General features: G+C 34.3%; 1 protein-coding gene across 1 annotated transcript; it reads right to left on the bottom strand.

Annotated features, from left to right (window-relative positions):
• Window positions 1–10,309: 10,309 nt before the first annotated feature.
• LOC138148702 (olfactory receptor 13A1-like) lies at window positions 10,310–11,239 on the bottom strand. Its single transcript, XM_069071527.1, has one exon. The coding sequence runs from the start codon at window positions 11,237–11,239 to the stop codon at window positions 10,310–10,312; it is 930 nt and encodes a 309-aa protein (XP_068927628.1).
• Window positions 11,240–12,057: the final 818 nt, after the last annotated feature.

Below are 12,057 nucleotides of genomic sequence, written 5' to 3' on the forward strand. Positions count from 1 at the left end.
CTTTTCATATTACTACAGCTTTCCCGAGTTTCTCCTTTGTGATCTGTCTCTCAATATCTTAGGCCATTTATTAATTGGGTATTGGTTATTTTTCTTATAAGTTTGAAATAGCTCCTTGGTTATTTGGAAATTGAAATTTTATAAACAAATTGATTTAATGAGATGAACTTACTGTAAATATTTTTCTTGTTAATTATTTTCTCTCAATCTTAGTTTTATGAGGTTTACTAGTATATTTATTCATTTTAATTTTATATAATTAAAATATTCATGTTATCATCTATACCAATCTCTTCCTTGTTTGGTCATGAAATTTTATCTATCTATAGACCTGAAAGATAATTTTCCCCATGTTTTTTCTAATTTCTTTGTAGTGTGATCTTTTATACATAGATCATCTCCCTAGTTGGAGCCTTTTATATGGTGTGAGGTATTAGTCTAAATCCAATTTCTTTCATATTGTTGTCAATTTTCCCATCAGTGCTGTTGTTGTTCTTAAATAATGAGTTCTTATATCATCATCTAAGGTCTTTGTGTTTATTGATTTATAGGAGGTAACTAGGTGGCTCAGCTGACAGAGCACTGTACCTGAGTTATGAGTTCAATTCCAGTCTCAGGCACTTACTAGCTTTGTGAACCTGGGCAGAAAGTCACATAACTTCTTTCTGACTTAATCCACTGCAGAAGAAAATGGCAAACGATTCTGGTATATTTGCCAAGAAAACCCCATGGACATTACAGTCCACAAGGTTATGAAGAGTCAGGCATAAATGAACAACAACCAGGAATTAGATATATTTGCTTCTCTGTGTTCTGTACATATTCTCTTCCAATGATTGCTCTTTCTCTCTTTTTTAAAACAGTACTAACTTGTATTTTTAAATATGTTTTTCTCATCAGATTTATCGAAGGTTGATAAGAATAAACGAACATTCCTCCATTATTATTATTTTATTGTTTTTCTCTTCTATAATGAATTTAGATATGTTTTTAAGAATTTAGAAAATATACCATTGGATGAATATATACTGAAAAGACAAATAAATTCATTTTACCTTTCAACAAAATTCAGTTTATTGTTTATCTCTTTTAATAAAGTCTACTTTCTGATGCCTTTCCTGAAATTACAATGGACATCCCTCTTTTTCTGTATTCATCTGAGTCATAATTAACTTTGCTGCAAGCCTTTATTTCAATTGTAAATGTATTTTTGTTTAAAGTGTATTTATTGGAAAATGATTATTTTCAAAATTGACTTTCTAATTAATTCCTCTAACCTCTTTTATTTTAAAGGTGAATTCATCCCAAGTACACTCATAGCCATGATAATTAATTATTTACTCCCCTCCATTTTACTCTCTTCTACTTTTCCTTCTCTATTCTCTTTTTTCCCTTTCTTAAAAGTTATTACTCTTTTCCCCACTTTTAATCTTTTCTTTTCTATCCCCTCTCCAAGCTTAGTTTGTAATATTTGAAAAACAAATAGCTTCCTGAATATACCTTCCCACTTTTATTTCTCCTTTCCCTTTTTTTCCTTATTGTTATCCTTGTTCAGTTCAATATATTTAAACATTAAATTCTGTGTATGTTCTGCTCTCTTTTAACTAGTTTAGATTAAAGTCCAATTCAAAGAACATTAAGCTTCCCCACTCTATCCATATTTGTATATGTCTACTTAAATCACCTGATTATGTATTAATAAAGCTCCCATTTTCCCTCACCTCCCCTTAATGTATATATTCCAACTACCTATTTTCTCTTCTTTCTTACATCTTCAAAACAAAACTATTTCTCAGTCTTTATATCAGTTGAATCCAAGTATGACCCCTGTGAAATAGGGTTCCAAAAGAAATCTTTTAAGATTCTCTTTCATCTCCATTAGAATATAAATAGTTCTATATCTCTATTTCAAAGTTCCTTTTCAGTTCTGTTCTTATCAAGAATATTTGAAAGTTTATTACATTTAAAGTCCATTTTTATTCATAGGATATAAGATTGTGTTTTACTGGGTAAGATATTCTTGGTTGTAGACCTCTGTATTTTACCTTAGAATATTTCACTCCATGTTCTCCATTTCTTTGAAGTGAAAGCTACTATTAATTAATACTTCAGTATTGATTAAAATACTGAAGAACCACAACCAAGACTGAACAAGATTGTGGTTCTTGAGTATTTTAGTTCTTTCTTTCTGGCTATTAATTATTTTCTTTTTTTCTGGAAGCTCTGTATAATGGCAATAACATATCTAGGAGTTTTATTTTGGGGATTTCTTTTAGGAGGTGATCAGTATATCTTATCTATTATCAATTGCTCCTCCCATTCCTTTACACTTGGATATTTTCTTTAATGAGTTTTTGAAATATGATATCCAAGTTCGTTTTTTCATCATGAAGTTCAGGTCATCCTATTGTAACCTGTTTCAATAAATATAAGGCTGATTTATAAAACAAAGCCCACAACTTGAGAATCCCCAAACTCACACTTGTCATTATGAAGGAAAAAAAATTTCTCCACCCTCACCCACCACTGATGGAAGATCTCCACTTACTTTTCATTATGAAAAACTACAAATCCCAGGAGGGCTTTGTGATTCACCATCTACTTTCTTGGTAATTGTTACACAGTAAGTGTTCAGTTATTTGACCTTTATCTATTTTCTAGGTCAGTTATATTTTTATATAACATATCTTACAGTTTCTTCAATGTCTTTCTTTTGATTTTATTTTAACAACTTATGTTGACTCCTAGAATCATGAATTTGGTCCACTTTGGTTTTTAGTGAATTTTAACAAGAGTATGATTTTAAATCCCTTCTGTAAAACTATGCGGCTTTATTTCCAATTTTCTTTTCCTCTTTTTGAGGGCAACTGGTGGGGTAGTGGGTAGAGTACTAGGTTTGGAATCTGGAAAACTTGAGGACAAATTTGGCCTTAAATACTTATTAACTCGATGACTCTAAGTAAATCGCTTAACTTCTGTTTCATCTCTGTTTCCTCAATTGAAAAATGCGGATAATCATAGCATGTATATTTCACGTTGTTGAAAAAAAAAAACAAATGAGATGTTATTTATAAAAAGTTCTTAGCACAGTGCCTACACATAGAAGCCACTAAATGAATGCCTATTCCTTTCTATTTTACAGCTAACATTTATTTCATAATTTTAAAAATGCATCACTTTTCTGAAGAATTCTTTTTTTTTATTTTTTTTTTTTTTTGCCTTTTGGAGGGCAATTGGGGTTAAGTAGCTTGTCCAAGGTTACATGGCTAGTTTGTGTGTGTGTGTGTGTGTGTGTGTGTGTGTGTGTGTGTGTGTGTTAAGTGTCTGAGGCTGGAACCGAACTCGGGTCCTCCTGACTCCAGGGCCAGCGCTTTACTCACCGTTCCACCTAGACGCCCCTGAAGAATTCTAATTATTCCTGTGGGCATACTTTATTTTCTATAGGGTGTTTTTTTTTTTGTTGTTGTTATTTTTGTCTTCTAGGTTGGTGCTTTGGTCATACCTGGAATAATAAAAAATCTTTTTTTCTGTTTGATCATTTTTGTTGCTGAGGCCTCACATCTTCCTTATTCTGGAGATGGAATCAAGTTGCGGACTTATCCTTCATATAGATAGCTTTTCTTTTCTGTTTTTTTTTTGGAAGGGCAATTGGGATTAAGTGACTTACCCAAAGTCACATGGCTAGTAAGTGTGTCAAGTGTCTGGGGCCGAATTTGAACTTGGGTCCTGCTGACTCCAGGGCCAATGCTCTATTTACTGCGCCACTTAGCCGTCCCAAGATAGCTTTTCTTTATACCTTTTCCATTGCCACAGTCACTAAAGGTCTCTAATACAATCAGCCTGAGTTGAAGTCCTTTCCTTTAGATGAGGAGATGGAGTAAGGAAATGCTTTTTCTTTTTTTTAATTAATTAATTAATTAATTAACTTTTAGCATTTAGTTTACAACATTCAGTTCGACACAATCCCTTGAGTTTCAAATTTTCTCCCCTTCCTTCTCCTCTCACCCCCTCCCACCCCCATGGCAGCATGCAATTAAATATAGGATCTGCAAATACCTTCACATTAAACATTAATCAAGTTGTAGAGAAAGATTATGACCAATGGAATGAGCGATGGGAAAGAGGAAAGAAAACAAAACAAGAAAATGATAGAGAGCCGGTAGTTTGCTTCAATCTGCATTCAAACTCTGTTCTTTCTAGTTCTTTCTCTGAATGTAGACATCTCTTTTCATCATGAGTCTTTTTGGAGTTGTCTTATAACCTTGCATTGCTAAGAGGAGCCCAGTCTATCAAAGTTAGTTGTCACACTTCTGCTTCTGCTCTTCTCACTTATCATCAGTTTATGTAAGTCTCTCCAGGTTATTATGAAGTCCCTTTGCTCTTCATTTCTTATAGCACAATAGTATTCCATTACATTCATATACCACAACTTGTTCAGCCATTCCCCAATTGGTGGGTATCCCCTTGATTTCCAATTCTTTACCACCACAAAAAGAGCTGCTATAAATATTTTTGTACATACGGCGCCTCTTCCTACTTCCATAATCTCTTTGGGATGCCAACCTAGAAGTGGTATTAGTGGGTTAAAGGGTATGCATTTATTTATAGCTCTTTGGGCATAGTTCCAAATAGCTTTCCAGAATGGTTGGATCAGTTTACAACTACACCAACAATGCATTTGAGTGTTCCAATTTTTCCACATCCTCTCCAGCATTTATGATTTTCCTGTTTTGTGATCTTAGCCAACTTGACCAATGAGATGTGGTAACCCAAGAGTTGTTTTGATTTGCACTCAATAGTGATTTAGAGCATTTTTTCATATGCTTATAGATATCTTTAATTTCATCCTTTGAGAGCTTCCTGTTCATATCCTTTGACCATTTATCAATTGGGGAATGACTTGTATTCTTATAGATTTGATTAATTTCTCTGTATATTTTAGAAATGAGGCCTTTATCAGAGACACTGGTTGTAAAAATTCTTTCCCAATTTTCCACTTCTTTCTTAATCTTTGTTATATTGATTTATTTATACAGAAACTTTTCAATTTAATGTAATCAAAATTATCCATTTTGTATTTTATAATGCTCTCTAACTCTTGTTTGGTCATAAAATCTTCCATTCTTCATAAATCTGACAAGTAAAGTATTCCTAGCTCTCCCAGATTGCTTGTAGTATCATCCTCTACCTAGATTGTGCACTCCTTTAGAATTGATTTTGGTATACAGTGTTAGATATCAATCTACGCCCAGTTTCTGCTATACTATATTTTATTTTTCCCAGCAGTTTTTGTCAAAAGTGAGTTCTTATCCCCAAAACTGGGGTCTTTGGGTTTATCAAACAGTAGATTACTGTAGTCATTGACTGCTGAAACTCATGTGCCCAATCTATTCCATTGATCCACTGCTCTATTCCTCAGCCAGTACCAGGTAGTTTTGATGACTGCTGATTTATAATACAGATTAAAATCTGGTGTAGCTAGACAACCTTCCCTAGCATTTCTTTTCATTAATTCTCTTGATATTCTGGACTTTTTCTTCTTCCAAATGAATTTTGTTACTATTTTTTTCTAGCTTTGTAAAGTAATTTTTTGGTAGCTTGATTAGTATGGCACTAAACATGTAATTTAATTTTTGTTAAATTGTTATTTTTATTATATTAGCTCAAACCAGCCATGAGCAATTAATGTTTTTCCAATTAGTTAGATATGAATTTAATTGTGTGAAAAATTTTTCATAATTACATTCATATAGGGTTTGTTTTGGCAAGCAAATTCCCAAATATTTTGTAACATCTACAGTAACTTTACTTTTGCTTTTTTTTTGGAGGGCTATTGGGGTTAAGTGACTTGTTCAAGGTCACATGATTAGTTTTGTGTGAAGCATAAGAGGCTGGATTTGAACTTAGATCCTTGTGACTCCAGGGCCAGTGCTCTACTAGAGTAATTTTAAACAACATTTCTCTTTCTATCTTCTAAAAATATTTTAATATTTTTATTTTTTAGTTTACATATTTCATTTCCACAAGATTTTGAGTTACAAATTTTCTCCCCATTTTTCCCTACCCACCACCACAAAACAGCTCACCCACTGAATATCTCCTCCCCCATTCTGGTCTCTCCCATATCTTCCCCCATCTTCCATTCAACTTTCCAGTAGGGCATGGTGGATCTCCATGACCCAGTGCCTTTATATCTTATGTGTAAAATAAGTATAATTATTTTGCTTACATGTAAAATAATAATAATATAAATATATATGTATTTAAACATTCAATTTTAAAACTTTGAATTCTACATCAATTATACTGATAGCTTTACTAATATATTGAACCATCATTGCATTCCTGGAATAAATCCTACCTGAACAAAGTGTATCACTCTCATGATAAGTTGCTGTAGTCTTTTTGCTAATATTTTATTTTAAATTTTTTTGCATCAATATTCATGAGGGAAATTGGTTTATAATTTTCTTTCTCCATTTTCTCTTCCTGATTTAGGTATCAGTACCATATTTCTGTCATAGAAAGAATTTGGCAGGACTCCTTCTTCTCCAATTTTTACAAATAGTATGTAAAGTATTAGAATCAATTGTTCTTTAAATGTTCCATGGAATTCACTAGTAAATCCATCTAACCCTGGAGGTTTTTTCCTAAGCAGTTCAATGAAGGCTTGTTCAATTTCTTTTTCTGAGATGGGGTTAAGCAATTTATTTCCTTTTCAGTTAATCTGGGCAATTTATATTTTTGTAAATGTTCATCCATTTCACTAAGATTGTCAAATTTATGGGCATGCAATTGGGCAAAATCATTCCTAATTATTGTTTTAATTTCCTCTTCATTGGAGGTAGATTCACCCTTTTCATTTTTGATACTTGTAATTTGGTTTTCTTTTTAATTTTTCATCATATTGACTAAAGATCTATCAATTTTATTGTTTTTCATAAAAACAGCTTAGTTTTATTTATTAATTCAGCATTTTTCATTTCAATTTTATTAATCTCTTCTTTGATTTTCATTATTTCTAATTTAGTATTTAATTGGGGATTGTCAGTTTATTCTTTTTCTAGCTTTTTCAGTTGCATGCCCAATTTAGTGACCTCCATTTTCTCTATTTTATTTATGTATGCATTCAGGGATATAAAACTTCCCCTAAGAACTGCTTTTGCTGCATCCCACAATTTTGATATGTTGTCTCATTATTATTATTCTCTTGAATGAAGTTACTGATTATTTCTATAATTTCTTGTCTGACCCACTCATTCCTTACGATTAAATTATTTAGTTTCCGATTAGTTTTTAGTCTATCTTTCCATGGCCTTTTGTTGCGTATAATTTTTATTGCATCATGATCTGAGGATGCATTTAATATTTCTTCCTTTCTGCACTGAATTGTGAGGTTTTTATGCCCTAGTACATAGTCAATTTTTGTGTATGGGCCATGTATTTCTGAGAAGAAAGTATATTCCTTTTTATTCCTATTTAGTTTTCTCCAGAGATCTATCCTACCTACCCTCTTTAAAATTCTATTCACCTCCTTAACTTCTTTCTTGTTTATTTTGAGGTTAGATTTATCAAGTTCAGATGGGGGATATTGAGGTCCCCCACTAGTATAGTTTTGCTATCTATTTCTTTCTCTACTTCCCTTACCTTCTCCTCTAGGAATCTGGATGCTCTACCACTTGGTACATATATGTTAAGTAATGATATTGCTTCATTTTTGATGGTGCCTTTTAGCAGGATATAGTTTCCTTCATTATCTCTTTTAAATAAATCTATTTTGGCTTTTGCTTTATCTGAGATAAGTATTGCTACCCCTACTTTTTTTTTACTTTAGCTGAACCAAAATATATTCTACTCCAGCCTTTTACCTTTACCCTGTGAGTGTTTCCTTGTTTCAAATGTGTTTCTTGTAGACAGCATATTGTAGGATTATGATTTTTAATCCATTCTGCTATCTGCCTCCATTTTATGGGAGATTTCATCCCATTCACATTCACAGTTATGATTACTATCTGTCTCTTTCCCTCCATCCTATTTTCTCTCCTGTTTATGTTTTTATTTCTTCTCCCTTCACCTCCTTAAGAGATTTCCTTTTGACCACCACTTCCCTCACAATTCCCTCCCTATGCACATCCCCCCCTTTACCTACCCTTCCCCCTTACTACTCTTTCCCTCCCTTCTAATCAGCCACCCTTTCCCCCCCTTTCCCCTCCTTTTGCCTGTATGGCACAATAGATTTTTGTACTTAATGGAGTATGTTATTCCCTCCTTAAACCCAAAACAAAGAGAGTAAATTTCATGCAGTGCTCCTCTCCCTCCCTCCTTTTCCCTCTACTATAATGAGCTTTTGCATATTTTCACATTAGAATCTTAAACTTAACTGATTATGTTGATCCCTCCTTGAGCCAGAATCGATGAGAATAAAGTTCATTTGATGTTCATCTCCTTCCCTTCTTTCCCTCTACTATAATATGTTTTTTATGCCTCTTATTTACCCTATACTCACACCTGAGACGACAGAAGGAAATATGATCTGATCTCAAATCCAAAAAGCATTCTTGGAGGATCTCAAGAAGTATATTAAAAGCCAAATTAGAGAGATGGAACATAAATTGACCAAATCAGAAAAAAATGTCACTGAAGAAAACAAACCCTTAAAAAGTAAAATTTGTGAACTGGGATGGGAGGTTCAAAATGTAATTGGAGAAAATACCTCCCTAAAAAGGAGTTCAAAAAATAACAGAAGAAAATGATTCACTAAAAATTAGAATAAGTCAAATTGAAGCTAATGACTCTATCACACATCAAGAACCAGTCAAACAAAATATAAAGATTGAAAAATTAGAAAAAAAGTGTAAAATATCTCATTGGAAAAATAATAGACCTGGAGAATAGATCCAGGAGAGATAACATAAAAATTATTTGCCCACCTGAAAGCCATGAAGAAAAAAATACAACCTAGACAACATCCTCCAAGAAATTGTCAAGGAAAACTGCCCTGAAGTCCTAGAACCAGAAGATAAAATAGTTATCAAAATAATTCACCATACTCCTCCTGAAAGAGGTGCCAAGTTGAAAACTCCAAGAAATACAGTAGCCAAATTCCAGAATTATAAGGTCAAGGAGAAAATTCTGCAAGCAGCCAAAAAGACACAATCAAAATATGGTGGAACCACAGTCAGGATTGCACAGGACCTAGCAGCTTCTACATTAAAAGATTGGAGTAGGGGCAGCTAGGTGGCGCAGTGAGTAAAGCACCTGCCCCAGAGTCAGGAGGAACTGAGTTCAGTTCCGGCCTCAAACACTTAACACCCAGAGAAAAAAACTAGCTGTGTAACTTTGGGCAAGTTACTTAACCCAAATTGGCCTCCAAAAAAAGGGCAAAAATAAAAAAAAGATTGGAGGGATTGGAATTTGATATTTTGTAAGGCAAAAGAGCTTGGACTGCAACCAAGGATCAGCTACCCAGCAAACCTGAGCATAATCTTTCAGGCAAGGAGATGGTCATTCAATGAAATAAGAGACTTCCAAACTTTCCTGATGAAAAAGCCATAGCTCAATGGGAAATTTGATTTTCAAATACAAGACTCAAGAGAGATACAAAGATAAACAAGGAAAACACACACACACACACATGCACATGACTTGTGATTCATCAAAAGCAAACTATTTACATTCATATATGGGAAGCTGATACCTGTCAATATTGAGATTTATATATTTATCATGAAATTTAAAAGGGATATACATAGATAGAGGGTGTGGGTATAAATGAACTAATCTGATGATTAAAAAATCCCTATTAAGGGGTACAAAGGGACTATAATGGGAGAAAAGGAAAGGAGGAGGCAGAAAAGGACTTTTCTTTACTCATTTAAATCAAAGGAAGCCCTCTTGTGGTGTAAGAGACACAACTGAGGCCTTTTCCATTGTACCTGAAATGTATCAACTTCATAATAAAACTTCCAATAAGCCTTACACATGGATTTGATGTCAGACAGAATATGCAACCCTATCTTTAAACGAATTGTTCATTAGAATATGTCTTGGGAACAAACTTCTGTTCTGTTTAAGCCATGGATTTGATGTGGTATGGGACTTTGAATGTTTCTGTGTCGTTCCTTGTCAAGAAAAACAGTAACCAGGGAGTTAGCGGTTTCACCTAAGAACACATCCTGAGTTCAGGAGCATTGTCTACTGGGAAATACAGTGTGTAAACTTGTCCAGGCTGTGACCTGTTTGCAATTTTCTGTTTCCAAGATATCCCTAATCCCATTTTCTGAGCTGTATTAGTTGGACAAATGGCCACTTATTTCCTAAGAAATGGACATATTTTCTTGAGTGCTATTTTCACATCCTTGTTTCTCAGGGAGTAGATCAGAGGGTTCAAAGCTGGGCTCACTACAGCATAAATCACTGAAGCTACTTTGCCTTTCTTCAGAGACTGACCAAAAGCAGGAAGAATGTATATGTAAATTATAGTGCAATAATACATGGTAACCACAATAAGGTGGGAGGAACAGGTGGAAAATGCCTTCTTCTTCCCTTCCTTTGTGCGAATCTTCAAGATGCTGGAGATTATGAAACCATAGGACACCAGGATGAGCAGAAAATTGAAAATAGCAAAGAACATGTCTGCCACAAGTACCATGGCATTGTTGACTTCAGTGGAGGAGCAGGAGAGAGGCAACAACGGAGGAATCTCACAAAAGAAATGATCGATGACATTGGGGCCACAGAAGGACAAGCGAATGGTCATGATGATATTTATTGTTATATTGATTGCACTGACAGCCCACAATGCAGATGCTATGAGACAGCAAGTGGCCTTACTCATGATAGTGCTGTAGTGGAGGGGCTGGCAGATGGCTGCATACCGATCAAAGGCCATGGCTGTGAAAAGCAAGAGCTCAGCCCCCAAACACCAACTTAGGAAATATATCTGAACCATGCAGCCACCATAGGAAATGGTGTTCTTGGTTAATAAGTTCTGCAGCAACTTAGGCACAACAGTAGAGGTGGAGAGAATATCCATCAAGGCCAAATTCATAAGGAAAAAATACATGGGAGTATGGAGGCCAGGATTTAGACTAATCACAATGATAATGAGTGAGTTACCTGTGAATGCCACTATAAAAAGTCCTAAAAAGAGGCTGAAGATAAGGATTTCAACCTGAGGATTTTCAGAGAAACTTTGTAAGATGAACTCAGACACTGAGGAATGATTACTGGATGCCATGTGAGTTTTTCAGGTTTTCTTTTTTAAGTGTATGCCCGGAAAATCCAACCAACAATAAATTATTTGTTCACTAAACAAAAGGGAACAAAGATCTGAATTAAAATTAGGCAAAGTAAAGATGCTTGGATATGCCAAAATCAGACTTTGACAAACTCATCTAACTGTGTTGCACCACAGACCAAAAATAGAGAAACATCATTTGTTTATTGAGATCTCTCAATGAATTCATTCTCCCCAGGGGGCTAAATGAAACACAAACACACTTATTATCTTTCTGGGAAATTATATTTGTTTTTTCATCTGACATTTTGTAGCACCTTCAATGCTTTTGTTGAAAGTTCCTCTTACTACTCCAGCTGTGAGATAACACCAAGTTCCAATGTATAATTCATTTATCTGTGTCTGGTGTGTGAGAGATGAACATGATTGGAAGTTCTCTGAACTATTACAGGCTAGAAACAAAATTGACACCTCTGATACAGATAGTTGAGGTGCATGATTGGAAAATGGTAGAGAGTAGTTTTGTATCTGTAATGGAAACTGTGTCAGAACTAGGGTCAGAAAGAGAATCTAAGGATCATACAAAGTGATTTGACCCAAGGTTAAGTGCCTAGGTGATACAGTGGATGAAAGGCTGGACCTGGAGTCACTAATACCTGATTTCAATACCCAATACCTAAGTTCAAATCTAGCATAAGACCTTTATTAATTATATGACCTGGGCAAGTCACTTTACCTCTGTCTGATATTATAATCACTACTTTTCTTTAAATACTTAGCTTCATAAATATAGTTCCCTTTCTCTTTCAAAGTCCAAC

Source organism: Petaurus breviceps, unplaced genomic scaffold (genome assembly GCF_028583685.1).
Source record: "Petaurus breviceps papuanus isolate PSGF00001 unplaced genomic scaffold, PetGlider_PUasm1.0 90825, whole genome shotgun sequence".
NCBI lineage: Eukaryota > Metazoa > Chordata > Mammalia > Diprotodontia > Petauridae > Petaurus > Petaurus breviceps.